This window comes from Actinia tenebrosa, unplaced genomic scaffold (genome assembly GCF_029948245.1).
Source record: "Actinia tenebrosa isolate PJP-AT-01 unplaced genomic scaffold, QUT_ActTen_1.0 PGA_scaffold13__45_contigs__length_12533684, whole genome shotgun sequence".
Classification (NCBI taxonomy): domain Eukaryota; kingdom Metazoa; phylum Cnidaria; class Anthozoa; order Actiniaria; family Actiniidae; genus Actinia; species Actinia tenebrosa.
The window spans coordinates 4,094,492-4,114,575 of NW_028292573.1; the positions used below are offsets into that span (position 1 = coordinate 4,094,492).

General features: G+C 38.6%; 1 protein-coding gene across 1 annotated transcript; it reads right to left on the minus strand.

Moving 5' to 3' along the window:
* Nucleotides 1–852: 852 nt before the first annotated feature.
* Nucleotides 853–19,906, minus strand: LOC116298150 (uncharacterized). The gene is made up of 19 exons (XM_089028931.1): nt 18,620–19,906; nt 15,893–17,302; nt 15,201–15,325; nt 14,042–14,211; nt 12,212–12,331; nt 11,525–11,646; nt 11,057–11,150; nt 10,324–10,519; nt 9,810–9,903; nt 9,456–9,615; nt 8,268–8,384; nt 7,757–7,828; nt 7,293–7,337; nt 6,852–7,063; nt 6,612–6,680; nt 5,828–6,080; nt 4,896–5,091; nt 3,751–4,152; nt 853–3,132 (listed from the first exon to the last, which is right to left on the minus strand). The coding sequence occupies exons 1-19, from the start codon at nt 19,606–19,608 to the stop codon at nt 1,958–1,960; spliced, it is 6,021 nt and encodes a 2,006-aa protein (XP_088885057.1). The 5' UTR covers nt 19,609–19,906; the 3' UTR covers nt 853–1,957.
* Between the last annotated feature and the right edge of the window lie 178 nt (nt 19,907–20,084).

Genomic DNA, 20,084 nt, shown 5'->3' on the forward strand with positions numbered 1-20,084 from the left:
TATCTGTAAATTAGTATTCAGCTATCTGGAATTCAAGGCACCTTAGCTACAAAATGCCAGACTAACATAAAAACATTAATACTGAAATTCACAGCACCAAAAGTGAACACAATTCATGCACTTTGTACTTACTATCTTGAACGTTTATTTTCTAATCTTTGATTTTGTTATAAATGATATATTTACAGTAAGAACAAAAACGCCTATGCACTTGTGTAGTCTTACTGAACGTTACAGACCGAATTGTAAAGCATGATGACCAGTACATCTAAAGTTAGAAATGACGCTAAATTTCATTTGTGGTCATTTTTTCACCTTGAAGACATAGCAACTGTCAATACTTAAGCTTTATTTGATGAATTTTAACCACAAGTGGAAACCACACCATAATTGACATCAAATTGGTTAAACTACCTATCACTCACAACTTTCGAATGGCTTTTCTACCAAATATGGTAAAAAGTGATCATATGCATGACAAGCTCTTTAGCACTTTCTTTCAAGTGGGGGGAAAATAGCATGAAACGGCCAATAACGGTCCAACTGTCTACGCTTAACCATGAGCGATAAGATTGATCGAATTGAGTGAAGACTTAGAAACACCACCACCCAGTAATCAATTCAAATGACGCACAAGACAAAAACGCCGGTTTTTGTCTCCGGACTTTCTTTTACCATATCAGACAAGTGCATAGATCGTAGGTTCTGAGACGTCGGACATTTCCAGACGTCAATTTTTTGGTTGCCATATATACGTTTGATGGACGGGAATTAAAATACGAAAAAATAGTGTTTGTCTGGAATTGTCCGGGCTCAGCGCTTAGTAAACTGTACCAAGTAAACACAGAAGTATAGACTCTAAAATGTTTGTTTTAATATATTAACGTAAGTTTTCTAAAAACTTCTTACCATAAAATTTCCAAATGAAAACGTGTACCGTGGATCAAGCTCGCTAAAGTAACAATAGAGCTTTTAAGTGTGACGTCCATCGTATGGAAAATCACTTCCGGGTCCAAAACGAAAGGCAGTCCATAATAATTTTTTTAGTTTTTCTTCATGATAAGATTTCTCGTCCAAAGTTCTAACCGTTTCAGACGGAGGTTAAAAGTCTTTGAGAACATTTTTCTGCTTTATTTTAATGGTTTTTGTGGGCAGTTGGACCCGGAAATACGCCAACTTAAAAAGGTATGTAATGAATGCTTGATGAGGAGAGAGCTGAAAGTACCCTCGACTTACTGGCTCTTAAAATGACAAAAACTTAAAATATGGAAACGAAAAAAAAAAAAAAAAAAAGAGAAATTATTGGGTTTTCTAGCTACAAACGATGTCATTAAGGCAATGATCTTTTTCGACCTTTATCATCGTGAGGTTGCTGTACCATTTATTTTGGATCAAGAGCAAATTACTTTCGTAGCGAGTAATACCAAATTGCTTCCGGTACATTTTTATCGCAACAGGAAAAACAATTTCTTTCGTTTAAAAAAACAAATCAGGTGTAGTGTGTAAACATAACCTAATCAAGTCACTCGGTAACGATTCGTTTGATAGTCGGATTCCGAAATAAGAAAGCTCTAGAATAAAAAAAACAATTTTTTAACTCCAAAAATCACATTTTTTCAATTTTTTGTGACGTCACAGCCGCCATGTTGGATAAAATTTGTATTAAGGATTCTATCAAGGTTCGTTAAATATAACAATTATTGACCAATAGATCAATTCAGCAACAACAAATGGATTTGAGGCAAAATAAGGATATTTTCTGGGTTCTTACTTCGAAATGTGCCGACCAATCAGAACGCGCCTTCACAATATATAACCAATAAGCAAATCTCTAAAACGGTACCAAAATATATTACAAACGTTTACCCAAGGAAACACTATCTTCTCGTGTCCATAGGTCACGATGATTCTTTTTATAGACTATTTAACGTTTAAAAAGGAATTTCTTTTTATGTTGTCATCGTCGCCATCTTTCTCTCCAGCGATCGCTATTTCTCGGGTCGCTTCTGCGATTCTCCCTTCGATCTCTACGGTCATCTCCTCTATGGGAAGGATTGTACCGACCCCGGTCTTGGTGATCCCCCCGGTGGGGCCCGTATTGGTCGCCGTGGCTCTGGTATCGATCATCCGATGGTCGACGAATGGGAGGCCCACGTGGGTCTCTTTGGTCCCTCCATCTGTCATCTTGAGGGCCCACATCTCTATGTCCCCTTTGATCTCTTGGACCATCTCTCGAGTATCGACGCTCTCGCCACTCAAGGCGCTCCCTATCTATTCGTTGTCGATCAGCTACGGAATAATTTCCTCCTGGCGCAGAACGGTCCTTGTGTTCTGAGCCCTCATCATGATGTGGCCCTCTAGAGGGACGTCCGGATACTTCTGTTGCACTGCTGCTATGAGACGTGTCGGCTTTTCCATCAGACCCTCTGTACTGGGTATCTCGATGTGGACCAGAGGAACCCTTCGGGTAATCATGTTTAGGGTCCCTAGCTGTGCTAGTGCCTGCGCCCTGTACAGTACCGGTAGTTGCACCCTGTGCTGTAGTGGTCTGAGTATTTTGCGCATCACCAGTTGTTGCTTGTCCAGGAACAGTAGTTTGTTTCAAAGTTGCTCCAATGAGCTTCACGATGCCTGCTAGATCAGCAACGGCTGGTAAGCTGACAGGCTGAGTAGCCAGGGGCTTAGCTGTACTGGTCAATAACGTACCCGACGGGGTACTTGTCATGGGCATAAAGATAGAAAGGGGCAGGGAGGGAACCGATGTTTCTTGTCCTGTTGAAACAGCTGGTGTTATTAAGGGAATGTTACTCACTTGAGCAGCTGGAGCACTCGATGAGGCAAGTAATATATTTTGTACAGTCGACTGTTGTACAGATTTGGCATCGCTTGTGGGCGTGGCGCTCACCCCTGCTGAGGAAGAGACCTCTACAGCATTAGCAGCGGCTACGTTAGCTGTAACTGTAGGGGTGTTCACAGAGATACTCTTTTTCGCGTCGATTGGTTTTTCCAGTTCCAAATCCAAGTCAAAGTCTTCCTCTGGGTCGTATGGCTTGTCGTCATCGTCGTTTAGTTTGCTTTCTTCTGCTGTCTTTGTATTGTCTTTCTCTTCTGTTTTACTGCTTGGCTGAAGGGCTGTAGTAAAGAAATAATAATACTCCATAAATCAATAACGTTTACAAGGAACGTTTTACGGATGGGTTTTAGCCTGGGTGGAACATTCAAAATCAAATGGGATTTTTCTCAATACATTTCTCTACACAGGAAGCCCAAGTGTAATTATTGGTGCTTCTCGACCTAATTCGCTCTTCACAGAATTTTGTACACAGGCTACCCATGCGTGGAAGAATTGATAAGGAAATGTAATTTTGGCGCCTGCCTTTTACGTTTTGGGTGGCAAACAATGCGCTGCTATCCCAGGAAGCTGATGGTGCGCACTTTAACCACCTCTCTCCATCAGTGCTCTGTTTTAAGAGTATTGAAAAAGTTGGAGCTACACCGATTAGAGAGAAGTCAAAACAGATGCCATCTGCGTAATTCATATCCTGAACAGGTAAAGCCGCTGGCATAGTATGCATTGCTTGTTTATTTTTTGGTAAGAGGGAGGGCAGGGGTAGAAAGAGAAACAACTGCATACCACCAAACGACACAGACTACTGCGGGCAAGCAACGATGTATGTAATGTCTGTCCCGTTAATATTACTGCAAAACTACAACAAAAGCGAAGGTTTCATTTTTGTTTCGTTAGCTCACCTGATGCCATGTACTGCTTTGCGCGAGCTTCTAGTTTATGTAGTTCCTCTTGGCTTGTCTTCTGCGACGATGAGTCTAACGACGCGTCTGTACTGCCTGAGATACTAGGAGTTACGATAGAAGGGGAGCTGAGAGTACTGGACGACCCCGACGATGGAGACGCATCAGGTTTGCTGTCACTGGATGTCTTTCTGTTGTGTGCGTACTGGAAGACAATGTCTTCGACATCAGGTGGGGAATCCTTCGCTAGGATTTCCTCGTTACTTCTATTAGTGTTGCTATGGCGACGCTTGGCTGGAGGTGATGACGTAGGTTTGTGGTGTAGTGGGCGTGGTCGCTTGAAGTGAGGTTTATTGCGTACGATGAGTCCTAGTAACATGTGGGGCCGTGGTTCTTCTAATCCTTTGAAATCAAATAACACAAACGAGTTATGCTACGTTATAGCCTCCTCTGCAGGCGTCACTAATCTCCTCATACTATATTTTCCTATTGGTGGGGTACCTGTGGAGATAATACTTTGGCCAGGACACCTTTCATAGGAAGCCCAGAGACATAGTTTTTTGTAGATTTGACAACAAGTTAGACAGCTAGACGGACTTAATCACGTGTGCGGGAGGAGAAGGGAAGGAGGAATATGATCAGTATCTATTGACCCATTTACCAAATATCCAATCTGATGATCAGAACAAATAAATTTCTTTCCTTGGGAATGGACATTTTGGGGATGAAAATATTCGTGTTTCATTGTATTGATCCCCAGGTAGGGAGTTAAATTCAGTAGATGAAGAGCCACTCTGTGGAAGTCCCACTGCTAAATCCTATTTATATGTTATCATTTTAGAGCGAAGGCATTTAACCCGCGAACCAAAAAATACTAGTCAACGTGTAATAATCAAATAAACACAAAAGAAAACAATGGAATTAGGGTCTACTAAAGTGTATTAGTCTAATATCTATTTCACGGATTTAATGACTTCACTCTATTTACTTAGAGGCAGGGGTTTTTCTAGTCTCCCACACAGCCGTCACGCAAGCGTCACGCAACGCTTTCCATTCAGGGGAGAAAGTGTTTCGTGACGACACTGAAAGCGGCTGTGTGGGAGACTAGGGTTTATCTTACACGGGTCATAAACATGATGTATTACCTGGTCCATCAAATGGAAGCAGCTCGTTAGGTATCGGTGAATGTGATGCTAAAGGCATAAGATACATGTCCTTGACACCCGTATAACAGTTATTCACCACTCCACATCGCTTACGGCTGTAGAAATATGAGTAGAGTGACACGTAACTCGTCTTCTCCTCGTCAGATGATGCCTCGTAACGTATGACTGATACATCCTGTGAGGCAATGAGAAAACCGTAAATACAACCTATAAGGGACGAACCATCCCCTTTTGAGCGCTAGCCATCAAGTAGTATAGATTGTGTTGGATTGTGTTACGGTCACCAAAAGGTTTTTCTTGGTGACCGTCGCGCAAAGCAACACGCTTTATACCACGTGAAAGCTAGGTGAATTGAAAAGGGGGCTGCGCAAATCACATAAAATATCGAGCAATCACTTCACCTACGAAAGAAATATCGCGCAACCTCTTCTTTCAGTAACGAAATATCCATTCTCGTACCTAGATCCTACTCACGATTTTTCGTTAGAAAACTGAGAAGGGTTTGGGTACGAGAATTTGAAACATCGAGCAAACACACACACACACAAAGCGTACGGGGGTTGATACAAAAAAAAAATCGTGCAACATACATTCCCGCAATCCCCATCAACCTCTTTTGCTCTTCATGCCTTAATATACTGTATGTACCCTAGCTAGACCACAATGCATCATGTTTATCAAAATCAGAAAAGGTCTATGAAATATACTTTTCCCCAACCCCAGTTTCAAGTTCTCTGTTGCTCAGGGATAGCCTCAATTTTGTGTAGAATATTCATGTGTTCCAGTGAAGGTTCGTAGAATTTCAAAGTGTTTGTATTGTTGAAGTTCTGCATTCCTTACTTTACCGTTGGTATTTGTGAATATTGAGATACTGATACGAGGCTAAGCCTGAGTAAATGAGTTGTACTTACTCTAGTGGTTGAGCTTCGTAGCTGATAGATATAATCCCACACTTGTTCAAAGCCGATGCGTCCCTGAAGATGCAACGTGTCTGGTAACAACTGAAGCAGATCGTCACAAGGACCTGACACACGGAAAGCATTGGTACCGAACTTAGCTACACTTTGCATCATTACGAAGCCTTTCCAAACTGGTTTGTCACGTCTGACGGGTTTGACGTTCGGTGGCGGTGAGACGGACCCCAGGGAGAACGACTCGGTAGAACTAAAGATTACAGAAAAGTAAAATATAAAATTGAGTGGGAAACATACGGTACTGACTTACAGCACGTACACGGTACGACATGCCGTAACATTGAAATGGCTTCCCATAAGAATGGTTATCGTATGAGTGGGAGACATACGGTACTGACTGCACACATGTACACGGTACGACATGCCATAACATAGAAATGGCTTACCACAAGAATGGTTATCGTATGAGTAGGAAACATGCGGTACTGACTTCATGTACATGGTGCGACATGCCATAACATTGAAATGGCTTCCCATAAGAATGGTTATCGTATGAGTGGGAAACATGCGGTACTGACTTCATGCACATGGTACGACATGCCATGACATTCAAATGGCTTCCCATTGATTTCCAGTAATTTATCCAATCACAACGCGTAGTTACAGCTACGGAAGATACGGTACTGCTACGAATTTGCCGTATCGTTTCCCACTCATATGAAGACCGCTCTAAAAGGCGAAAGGCGATTTGAAAAAAGTACACGGCGTTAGGTAGTGTTACCTGACTGATGCAATGTCCATTGATAATGGTGGTGGAGATGGAACTGAACTTTCTGCCAAAGCTTGTATTCTGGATGAGAAATAAATAAAAATAATGATACCCTGAAACAACCTTTGTGCTGATAACAGGTATTCATCTTTACAGAGTGAAAAATTGGAGAAATTGGAGAAAGACCTTCAGATCAAGGGAAGTTTCTTTTTCGACACACGAGTATTATATAGTAAAACGTTCAATACTTACGGAGTCGATGTAGACACGAGCATCAGAGTGTCCTCTTGCCGTGGGGGTTCCCCCGGGGGCTGCATTTTACCAGTACAGATACGACAGTTGAGATCAAACAAGTGAATGCGGTGCTGGTCTGTGGTGTCGACCAGGAGGGGACCAGGAGAGGTGTTGCTGTCTGCCTCAGTCACTTCCGATTTCTCTTTAGTTTGTTTATTAACAGCATGGACCTAATGTAAGAACACAACCACAACTTCTTCTTAGCAGTAGCAGTAGCAGTAGCAGCAGTAGTAGTAGTAGCAGCAGCAGCAGTAGTAGTAGTAGCAGCAGCAGCAGTAGTAGTAGTAGCAGCAGCAGTAGCAGCAGCAGCAGCAGTAGTAGTAGTAGGAGAAGGAGAAGGAGAAGGAGAAGGAGAAGGAGAAGGAGAAGGAGGAACGACAACACAAGCAGAAAGCTTACCTCTAGGGTGCTGAGGTCTTCATCTTCATCCAATTCAATTTCTCCCTACAAGAACGACAAAATTTACATTTAATTCTGGAAGAATTACCATGTTACTAGCACAAAGAGTAGAGAAAAGCAATGACAATATACATCATGGCACAGAATATAATCCCCACTAGCTAGATCATTTAGGTTCTAGTGCCTTCTACTTTCCCCTTGGGAATCTTCACGAGAACGATGGTAAAAAAGATTTATCAGTACTTCATAAATTGTGAGTAAAATAAACTGGTATGGCATTGTATAGTAAAGAAATAATGCTCCACGGAATGACATGTGTTTGGAAACCGAAACAAAAATACGCCCAAAGTAAAAGAGTACATCGTCCAAACGTAACTCCTCTACAATATCATCGTCAAAGATATGATTGGTTAATAGCAAAGACGCGTGGTTTGCTTCTTATCATTTGATTGGTCAATCTGTACCTTATGTGTTTTCTTGATATGTCCTTTAGTAGGGTTGATGTCTTCCTGGTTTTGCTTGATCATTTCCAACGTCTACAAGAGTGAACATTTAATTCAGATATCATCTGCTAGACGAGGCAATCTCGTACCCAGGGTACTAGATTACTAGACAAGGGACATTTCATCCCCTAGTACCCCTCCCCAATGATATGGTTTTGTCTGTTTTCTTCAAAGCAGACAAAGTGGAATATGACAAATATTATAGTGCCTTGTTATGTGCAACCATTAAACAAAGAAATGATATTCTAGGGAATGTCCCTTCTAAATGTCCCTTCTATATGAATGTTCATTTGGCTGGCGAGTTATTTGTTCACACCATCACTAGTATAGGAAGGGGGGAAGGGAGGGCATGTTCTCTCTCGGCACCAAGATTTAAATAATTCATGCAGCATTCCGGTAGATTTGGGAGGGAAATGGTACATTGTCCCCCTGTAATCAAGACCTTGCTAACCCTCTGCTTGCCATTACTTACATGTTTAGTTTCTCGTTCCCTCCATCTTGCTAGCTCCTTGTTGGCCAGTTGTTCTGCCGTCATGCCAACCAGTTTGTCTGTGGGGACTTCACCACTCAGAACATGATGAAACAGTACCTGGAAGTACACATAACACATTAAATTAATGAATAATAATAATTCATTCTTCACTAGATGAAAAATGGGCTTTTTCCCACCCTATCTTCCATTTTCCTTTCTTTTTTTAATTCTTGTTTATCTCAATCCCATTTTCTCTTCCCATCTTCTCTTTCTTCTCATATTATTTATTCTCCTTTCCTGTTAACAATCGCACTGCCTCCTTTTTTTTGTCTTCCCCTTCTTATCCTCTTCCTTTGCCCCTTTCTTTCCCCTCCTTCTTCCACTTCATTCCCATCTCCTTTCCTTTCTCTTTCCCTTCTTTTCCTTTCTTTGCAGCTGTCTATGTATAGACCTGAAACTCTGTTAAAGTTCTACTCTGACAAAAATCAAACTTGGATTCAGCTGAAACTTCCTAAGAATACTCTTTAAAGGTCCAATAATCACTGTATGAAGTGTTTTCTCGATATTCAGGACGAAAGTATGATATTTTTACGATTATTTTTTGGGAGTCTGTGACGTCATATACTCAACATCGAACATCGCTCCATACATTTCTTTGTAGTTTATGATCAAAATATCAGTAGTAAAGGGATAAAGAAATACCCAAACACCCCAAAATATAAATTATAGTCACAAGTAATGTGGAATAAGCACATTAGCCACCCTTTGGGCTTCATAGGAATAAAATAATTTAAGGATTTATATACAAAGAAATATATGTTGCAATGTTTGATGTTGAGTGTATGACGTAACAGACTCCAAAAAATAATCATAAAAATATCATACTTTCGTCCTGAATATCGAGAAAACACTTCATGCAATGATTATTGGACCTTTAAAGAGTATTCTTAGGAAGTTTCAGCTGAATCCAAGTTTGAGTGATTTTCGTCGTAGTAGCACTTTAAAGGACTCTTATGAATGCCACAATAACAAGTTTAATTTATAATATTTTTCTGGTTAACTACTGCAAAGTTTGAGCTACATTTTCATGTCATGCCATTACAATCTATCACCCTGTCTACTCCTATACCTAAACCATCATATACTACTGATAGAATACTCCCTTTACTACTGGCGTGTGAACTGTACCTTATTTCTGAAGTCTTTAAGGTTGAATGCAAGACTTCGGTACTTGCTCTTGTAACGTGGACCAGCATCTCCAAAATATTTGTACAAATCTTCTTCAATGTTATTGGACATCTTATTTACATCATCAATGGTTAGTTTTAGCTCTGGTGCCTCTTTCATTCTGAAGAAATGACGGAAATATTAGAATAACAATTATTATGAAGAGAGAAAAAATAGGTTTCCTGTGGCCAACAAAATTTCCTCATTTGGGCACCCTGTGTAATTTTACGATATTTTTAGATTTAGAAGAAATTTTTTGATGATGATGATGATGATGATAATTATTTTTAAAAATGTACAAATCCTGTTCTTTACCTTCCAGAAAGAATTTCCTTCAAAGATCTTTTGACGTTATCTCTGATGGCTTTCTCTTCTTCCTTTCTGTCTTTTCTTTTCACTTCTTTGGAGACTAGAAATAAAGGACAAAAACATTTCAACAATTAAACAACAGGCTGACCGACTGACCAACTTCCTGACCGACCGACTGATCGACCGACTGACCGGCCGAATGACCGACCGACCGAATGACTGACTGACTGACTGACCGACCAACTGACCGAATGACTGACAGACCAAATAAACAAAACACAAAACGACAACGAACCAACTAACCACAGGCAAACAACCAACCAACCAGACAAACAAAAAACTAAATGACCAAACAGACAGACAGACAGACAGACAACATCAAACAGACAGACAGGCAGGATAATCATAGCAATATTTGCTCTGTTATGTAAAACAGGACAATGTAGTGCATGAAGCAGCATAATTCTGTTGCCTTCATTAACTTACTACTACTTTTATAGTAATTCTGATTTTCTCTCACCAGATGGTTTAATGACTTCAAAGGTTGGATGTCTCTTCAGCCAATGGACCAAGTCTTGTTCAGCAGGAGCTGCGACACCAGCAATCAGTCTTCCTGTCATTCTTTCTATCACAGCTACTCTCTCTTTGCTCTGAGGAGATTGGGGTGTGGCTGTGGTGTGGGAAGATTCCCATGGATTGGGCATATTGATGCTTGACTGAAAGAAATAGGAAGCATTAATATATCATAGAGATTTGATAAAACTAACTCTACTGAGCTGCATATTATTTTTGCTAATCATAATAGGTGTGTGGAGTCAGGAAGAAAGGAAGAAAGGAAAAATGAATAAATGAATAAATGAATAAATGAATAAATGAATCAATGAATCAATGAATCAATGAATCAATGAATCAATGAATCAATGAATGAATGAATGAATGAATGAATGAATAAATGAATAAATGAACAAATAAAAAATGAACGAATGAATGAATGAATAAATGAATTTCTTTTCCTTATTGCTTCATTCAAATAGACTAATTCAATTACATGAATAAAATAATTATCCAGAATAAAATACTTGTGAATAAATAAATAAAGATAAAGGAAGGAAGGAAGGAAGGAAGGAAGGAAGGAAGGAAGGAAGGAAAGAAGGAATGAATACTGAAAATAGCACTTATTACGAGCCCTTTTTCAATAGGAGAAAAACACAGCTCAGTGGTGATAACTCATGTCAATACGCATAGGCACTTACTGTTGGAGATGTTGTTGTTTTAGATCCATGTGAAGAGTGACCAATTCTCTTTTTCCTCTCTTCATTCAGTAGATTAATGGATTCATCAGCATGCCTATTAAAATATTGTAGTAACATATTAATGCTTTATAAATATTTAAGATCCTGTGTGATTATGGTTATATGGAAGGATGGGAGGATGGATGGATGGATGGATGGATGGATGGATGGATGGATGGACAGATGGATGGACGGACAGATGGATGGATGGATGGATGGACAGATGGACAGATGGACAGATGGATGGATGGATGAATGGACAAATGAATGAATGGCTGGACAGCTGGATGGATTTGCAGAACACTAGATGTACAACCAGATGGATGGATGGTGTGGATGGAATGAGAGTGGGGTGGGTGGATGGAATGAGAGTGGGGTGGGTGGATGAAATAAGAGTGAATGGATGGATGGGTGAATAACTATACTTACTTTGCAATGCAACTATCACTACAATACACTGAATTGTGTTCGGCATGGTTCTGACAACCAGTATTAATACATTTTCTCTGGGCCTTGCTGGCAAATGATGCTGGGGTGGGTGTTGTGCGCACCTGAATAAACAAATAATCAATAAAAAGTAATTATAAAGTGGTGGTATCTCAGTTTATCAAACAACATTTTGGTACCTTGCCTGGTGTCTATTTAATAAAGGTATCAAATTAATGAAGGTATCAACTGAATAAAGGTGTCCACTTATAGAATAATGGCTTTAAGAGTAACTGTAATAATGGTTTTACAGGAAATATGGAAGAAATTTTTTGGACTGTGCAACTAGCTGTCTGTATTGAAAGGGCTCTGCTTACTGCACAATGCACAAAAGCATGACCAAATTTTCATACTTTTGTGCACAGGGTTTTTGCCAAATGAGCTTTCACAAAACTTATTTGGTAAAACCAGCAGCTTTGCATCAAAATGTGTGCATACTTTTGCACGTTGCACTGTAATAGAAATATCACTGTAAATCACTGCCAGACAATATGATTAAAAAAGTTTTAGAATCACTGACAAAGCAAGACTTTTATATTAACAATAGAACGGCAAAATAGCAGCAGGCAATTCAAAAAGAAGCCAAAGTGAAAAAATTAACAAAAAAATTGCTGGGACCAAATAGCATACCTTTTTAGGTATTTTGTATGACGAAGGATCAGAATTTCTTCTCCTGATGTCACTGCTGTGGTCCTTCTGTCCTGAATCTTTACTTCGCTTTTCTTGTCCTTTGCTTTCACTCTTCCTAGTCTGAAGTGAAAAAAAATAATTCAAAATTCTTTAAACAAATAGTTAACAAAGCTGAATAATAATAATAAATAATATTAAAACACTCATTAATAATTCATAAGCTTATGGTCCAATCGGAGCCACCATACACGTCACGTGCATGAACCTTTATACCCAATAAAGTCCTCTTCATTAGTATTCAAGTGATTTTATATAAAGACACGTGTCTTTATATAAAGACCACTCGAATACTATGAGGATGACTTCATCAGGGATGAAGTATGCATCAAAGTTTAGATGAAGACTTAGAGCCTCATCAAGGTCATAGTCAACCCTAAAAATCTTTGACTAGAACGTGCCTGTCTTTGCCTTGACACGCAATATCCAACGTGTGGGAGCTTCTATTGAATCTGGTTGGGCATGCCCGTGACGTCAAATCTCTATGTACTGTTTAATAAACGAGCAGGAGTGTTTTATCGGGTATAAAACAAGAGGCGTAGCCGAGTGGTTTTAGACCCGATAAAACACGATCTGCGAGTTTATTAAACGGCTTAGAAAACTCCAGATGTATGTTCTCATATTGTACCGAATTCTTTACGAATTGAACCAAGTTGGATAGAGAAAATCCAAGTTAAAGTTTATGCAAATGAAGACGAATCTTTATCAGATATAAAATCACCTTCATGGTCATGATTTCTATTGTGTTTTCTTCATGAATTATTAATGAGTTTTCTAACGAAGTATAAAAATCCATGTTCATGACGTGTATGGTGTTTCTAGTTGAACCAAAATCTTATAAATTGTTCATGAGTGTTTTAAGCAGTTCAAAAAACTCGTAGATCGTGTTTTATCAGGTATAAAAGCACTCGGCTATGCCTCTTGCTTTTATACCTGATAAAACACTCCTACTTGTTTTTTAAACACTACATAATAAATAATAATAATAATAGTAAATAATAATAATAATAATAACAACAATAATAATAGTAATAATAATAATAACAATAATAACAATAATAACAACAATAATAATGGTAATAATAATAATAATAATAATAATAATAAATGTACCAATAAAGTGCGGACTGAAAGGGAAGCAGGAGCCAGGGAGACTAATATTTTGAATTGCCATTATTCATACTAAAATGCCTAGTATGATTATATGATTATAATAACTATATAAAGCCCAGTTCCTAATAAATAATAATGAAATTCTGGTAAAAGTCAAATTTGCTATGCTAATGTATAACAATCACACCAAATTGTGGTCAGCTATTGACCTCATTTTGACTGCTCACACATTTTCATTTTGCCCCCCTCCCCTCTCCCCTCCCCCACTAAAAAATTATGCTCCTATGTCCCTGGCTGTGAATAGACTTAGCTTGGGCTTAATGTTTCCCCATTTCAGACCATGTTAATTTATTTTTATTTTTCATTTTATGATAAAATAATAATATTCCCTAGAGTATTATTTCTTTGTTTCACAGTTGCGCACTAGAATACACATGAATCGATACAACTCAAACAAAGAATCTTATTCTCAAGAGAATGATACGTTGTCGAAGGGAAAACATTATGCCCAAGAAAAAGAGGTCAATAAACACTATCAGCTGTGATTTATTGCATTTATGTTTTTAGCTTGGAAAATAAATAGTTTGCCTTTTCGTGTTGAATTTTTACTAACATTATTCATCAGATATAAGAATATTTCTTAAGTTCTTAGGTACTAACCTTGCTTGCAGAGTCAGTAGAATGTCTGTGATGTCGTTTTTCACCTGGTTCTCTAGGCATCTTCAGTCTTCTGTGTCTTCTTGGTCTTTTTGGAGTATTGGAGCTATCGTCTGTTGCCTTGGAAGAGTTGTCGCCTGCATTACCACCTTGTGCTTTTAATTTCTTTTTGGCTAAAACATTAAAAAATAAGTTAGAATTTTAAAAAAAACATTATTTAAAACAGAAAAAAGAGTTTGTGAAACTTAAAAACCTTCACATTTTTGATACCCTGAAACGATCTCTGATCAAAGTCATGGCAAGGCTAACTCACAGATCGAATTTGAATTATTTTTTAGCATTTTCGATGTTGCTAAAGGAGGAGAACTGGAGAAGCAAGAAAAAAACTTTTGAATCAAGAAAGGGACTTGACAAACTCTAACAGGTGCAATGAAAAACTTTGAAATTAACATCTTGTACTCATCAATCCTCATGGAACTTCAAATGCCTCCACTCAGATTTTGAAACCCCAATAGAATACAGCAACTCATATTTGAAACATTACTTATTGTTAATACTAGATATTGTAGTAAACAATTTGATTGGAAAACAATGTGAATGAGAATAACAAGGGGAAAAAATGGTGGATTTCAAACAAATAATTACCCCAAAACAATAATAACAAAATAAAGTTGATAATTACTAAAGAATAAAAAAATTACTAACATTCCTTAGTATTATTTTCACATTTACTTGCTGCCAATCTTATTATAATTATATTGCTTTTCAGTAAAAGCTCTTTTGAATAATATACACTTAATTATTTTATAAATATACATAGCAAAGAACTTTTGCAATTGTATTTTGAGAGCTAGCACAAGTAATGTGTAGAATATTTAAATAAAACCAAGCTATGTATATTGTACTTGCAAAAAGAACTAATCAAAAAAAAAAAAAAGAAATCCATGTTTAAAAAAGCTTTCCTTCATAGGCTGAGGAATGCTTAAATAAAAAACATAGACTATTATTAATTATTGTCAAATGACAGTACTAGTATCTAGCAGAAACCATAAATGAAATAAAAAATTTGCTTTACAAATTGCTAACTTGAAATATTTCAAAATGGTATCTTGAAGTTTGGTTATCTATGCTTTGTGAAATTCAGCAATAAACAATGTCTTACCTATAACACATCTTGGGCAGACATATTCTATTCCATTCTTCTCCATTTCTTTTCCTATTTCTTTGGTAATAGACACACAATCTCCATGCAACCATTCTTCACAGTTATCACAACAGATCATGAATCTGGACATTTTCAAAAAAATATAAACAAGAATTTAACTTTTTAACTCAGTTTTCAAAAATTAAAGGTTTGAGCTTGAGGTTTGATGGTTTAGGCTTGAGGATAATATTGTGCAGGTCTAGGAACTACAGCTAGCACTATCCTCTTGCAAGCTGCAAACTTCCAAACACCAGCCTCTGTGGGCTTCCTGTGGTAGATGGTGCAAACCACAGGAAGCCCAAGACAAGTGTGACCAGGCCCTTCACTATCATGTAAAAATGTATAAAATTGGTTATTAGCTTATTTTAACTTGTGGCCCTCTAAGTGTAACATTTCTTAATAAGATGGTAAAGCTGCTACTTTATACATTGTCATTTGAGCCACAGCGAAGGTCTAACCATTTGGTAATATTTTTAGAGAGTGTTGTTCCGGCCGTGGAGGCTTGAACCCACAACATCCGGCACAACAGACCGGTGCCCAACCAACTGAGCCAACTGGAAGGCAAATGAACCATCATCATCGAAGGTATCTTTAAAATGGGGTTTGTCCATAACCCATTATTACATGTAAATAAAATATGATACACTTACCTATTCCCGTGAGGCTTTCGGCAAATACACCACAGTCTCTCGGGGTCATACTCTGGGTCGTAATCAGAATCTTCCTCCATAAACTCCTCTCCTGAATCATTTGCCTCTTCATCAGATGATGTAACACTTTCTTTAGATTCTTTCGACTTAGTTGTTGCTTCACCACTGTCGTCATCAGTATGGCTTCCATCCTTGCTATGTTCACTTGTCCTCGACCTTTTAACTTTAGAAGGTTTCTCCTCCTCAGATGGATGTCTTTTATGCTTGACTTTTGAATAAACTTCGTGGTCTATTCCTACAGCAAACAGTGGCATTCCTTCTTGCTTTTCATCACTGCTTTCTTTTTCTGCATGTTGTTTCTTGTGATGGGTGGGGCTATGTGGAACCTTTTCATCAGTTGACTTTATATGTCCTTTTTCAAGCTTTTCTTTAGATTTGTGATCGGTAGGCTTGTCCTTTATTTTATGGTGCTCCTCTGTGATCTTATTAGCTTCCTTCTCGTACTTGTCCTTTTCTTTTTCTTTACCAATATCTTTCTTAATCCCTGTCTCTTTGCTATCTTCCTCTTGTTCTTTTTCTTTCTTTTCCTCTTCTTCTTTCATCTTTCTTTCATTTTCTTCCCTTTGTTTTTCTTCCTCTTCCTTTCTCTTCCTCTCATCCTCTTCTCTTTTCTTTCTTTCTTTTTCTTCTCTCTCTTTCCTTTCCTGTTCTTCAATTTCTTTTAACATTTCCTCTTGAGCTTTCTTAACAGCTGCTTCAATTTCACGTTTTTGAATGCTCTCACTGATGCGATTGCTTCTTCTTGATGGTGTTAATTCCTTTTTTGATACCCTCTTCTTCTCTGGTTTCTTCTTTTGTAGCTCTTTTTCTTCCTTTCCTTCCTCAGAGGAATCCTTGGTCTCTTCCACGGGTGCTACCGCTTCTGTTGCAGCATTTTCTTCCTCTCTGACAGAAGTACTATTCTCAGTGTTGTTTGAGGGATTACAAATTTCTTTATCTAAGACAAGAATTTCTGTCAGAATTTGTTTAACCTCCTCATTCATGGGTTCAAGTTTTTGCACATCATTTGACAGACTTTGCTGATAAATTTTCTCCTCTTTTTCTTCTTCCTTAATAGTGGCTTCCTTCTCTTCCTTTGGAGCCTTGTCATCTTTTTCAGCACTTCCTTCCAGTTCTACTTCTTCTTCTTCTTTTACTTCAGAAGCTGTACTATCTTGTACATCAGGTGGTTTATCAGTAGCTGGTTTTTCAGCACTTTCTTCATCCTTTTCCTCCTTTTTCTCATCAGCTGTTTCTATCTGTTCTTCTTCAGCAGCTGTGGTGGCCTTCTTGTTTCCACCCCTTCCCTTTCTTGGTGACTGTACAACTGATTGGGCTGGGCTGGTGTCTTTTCTTTGGATCCTAGTTGACCTATTTATTCATGGTAATAGAAAAGCAATACTATAGGAAACCTCATGTTTAATGGTTCTTTTTGGATATAACAATACCAAGTCTTTGACTGTAGCCAAAGTCCATTCAGTGACCAAAAACAATAGTTCCTAGTCGAGGCTGGAGTTACCGCGCATGTTAAACTGTAGTTTTGCTATGCGCGGAAACTCCAGCCTTGACTTGGAACTATTATTTGTGGTCACTGAATGGAACTGTAAAAGGGAGTATTGGGGAGCAATAAACCTTATTCTTTGTGTGACAATGTTTTCCCAATTGAATGTGACAAACTTCCAGGGGAATAAACAGCTATTGGTTTGAAACTCATAGGGATATCATCGTTATTCCTTTCATATCCTTTGGGATACTCATGAATCTTTGAAAGAGTAAAGACAAAAGAAAATGAATCCTTTGGAGGTTAGAAAAGATGAATTGGGAAAACATTGTCACACCATGAATAAGGTCTATTTAATCAAAAACAAACAGACCATAGAGAAATGGTTCAGATGGGGTCGGAATTCCCCCCCCCCCCCACTCTCCTGGTAAAATAAAATCACATGGCTTCTCATCAACCAAATCCCATTTTTAACTAGCTTCTTCTTGTGATTGTCCCACAATGTGATACAACTAAAGCTTAATAGATTTAGATTTTAAACGGCTAACTCAAGCCACAAAAAAGGGTGATATACAGTTCTAGGTCTCTAGGGGAATTCCACAGGAAACCCACATTTCTAAAAATATTTTGTGTCTGTTTGCTGGCTCAACAATTCCCTGACCTTTGGATCATTTTTTTATATTTTCCCTGTGGTTTGAAGACCCCAGAGGTGTTTGACCTAATGCTGGTCTACCCTAGATTCCCCAACAACTGCTTACAAAAAATACATCTGCAGCTCCATTCATGTGCCAAACGTAATCGATGAATTAAGTACGGCAAAAGAGCAGCATATGAACCATTTTGTCCAGAAGTTTTGATTTGGTACAGCAAACTGATAAAGTTTGACAGAGCTTGCTGCATTACAAGGCACTTTTCTCATCTGCTGAATCAAATGCATAATTTATGCATAACATAATCATAAAGTCCATTCCACTCACAAACCCCATTTCTGACGTTAATATACAATTTAGTCCAACATATTCTTCGATTGCATGTTGTATCATCGTGGCCTCTCGGGGGATCGTTGGTGCCATTTAACAAAAGATTTCTTATTAGCATCCATTGTTAACGGCACCACAATGGCTACCATGTTTTTGACTTTTACTTTTATATGGAATGGGCTCCGATTTAAAATTTTTTGGACTCACCTTCGAAGGCTCCTTCTTTCTTCTTTCTTGTCATCCTCTTTTTTGGAATTTTCAGATTCAAGAATTGGGGTTTCATTTTTTCGTTTTCCACCTCTTCCATCTTTTCCATCCTTTCCCGCCTGTGTGCTATTGTCTTTCTCCATTTGCTGCTGCTTTTGTGATCCCCTCGGGCTTTTTCTCCTGTCTGCGTCTGAAGGAGACTCTTTCTTTGCCCGCAGTCTAGTGTTCCTTACTGGACTAGTTTCAATTTCTTGACCTTTAATTGGTTTACGAGGGGAACTTCGCAAACTGTAGCTAGATCTGACATTCCCAGACTTCTTATTCTCCTTACTGTCTTTGACTTCTGGGCCATTTTCTTTTGTCGTATCCTTGTCATCTTTCTCTTTTACCTCTTCACTTTTTGTTTCCTCATCTTTTTTATTTTGCTTTGCTGAAGCTGTTGTGACGACTCCTGCCGAGCTAGACACAACAGTAGTAGACGTACTCATAACAACTTGTTTAGACTTTTCTTTCTCGTTAAGATTTCCAAGCAAAGGATTCATTCCTTCGGATATTTCATCTTGAGAATTCAACATTGGATCATTTCCGTGCTTGAGAGGCGATGAATACTGGCCCAAAACATTCAGCACTGGATCAGAATAGCTCAACACCTCTGACTCCGCACACAGTGTACTACACGTGCTAATAAGTAAATTTGTTTGCTCCGGCGAGAGAACTTCGGTTATACGTTTAAAAGCGTCATGAGGCAGAAAATTATCCCCCAGGACATCTAAATCACTGGTTTGTCCACTCAACTCTCGCACCTGATCATCGGTAAAGACAGGACTGATTGACGGAGTGATGTCTCGCAGATCGACAGTGTGAGCGTCGCTTGGAAGAGGACAAATATTCCAAACACTTGATCCAGTCCTGGAATCGTTTTCGTTTCGTTCATTTGATCCTGAGTTAGTTTTCAGTGTCTCTGCTTTGCTGATGCTTTCACTAGCCATACCAAACGCAAATCCCAAACAATCACAATAACACGATGTGAGGTCACATGGACATCATTAAGCTTATCTTCAGCTAAATTCACCAACAACTGGGCTTTGAATAAACAGTGTCGAGCTCCAGCAAACAAACTATTTCACGTGGAATTTAAATGCTTTTCACCTCCTGTGAGTCCTGTGTAGGAAACAAGTCGAACAGACGGTAGTATCGGAGTATTTTTAAGAATAAGTGATCGAGTTTCATTCTAAACGAGGTCGACTCATGTTCGCCGCCATTTCGTTTGCCTCTCACCTGTGTTTACACGCATGCACTTTGACACAGGGATCCCGCGCTGACCAGCTGTTTAGTCTGTGCAGGCTTCAATACAAAAATACAATTGATATCAAAACCATGTGCCCCTTCATTCCTTAAATTCTCTAACCCCCAGCTGACTGGTTTCTAGGTGGACACCCTTTATTTCACTGAGACTAATCTTGCC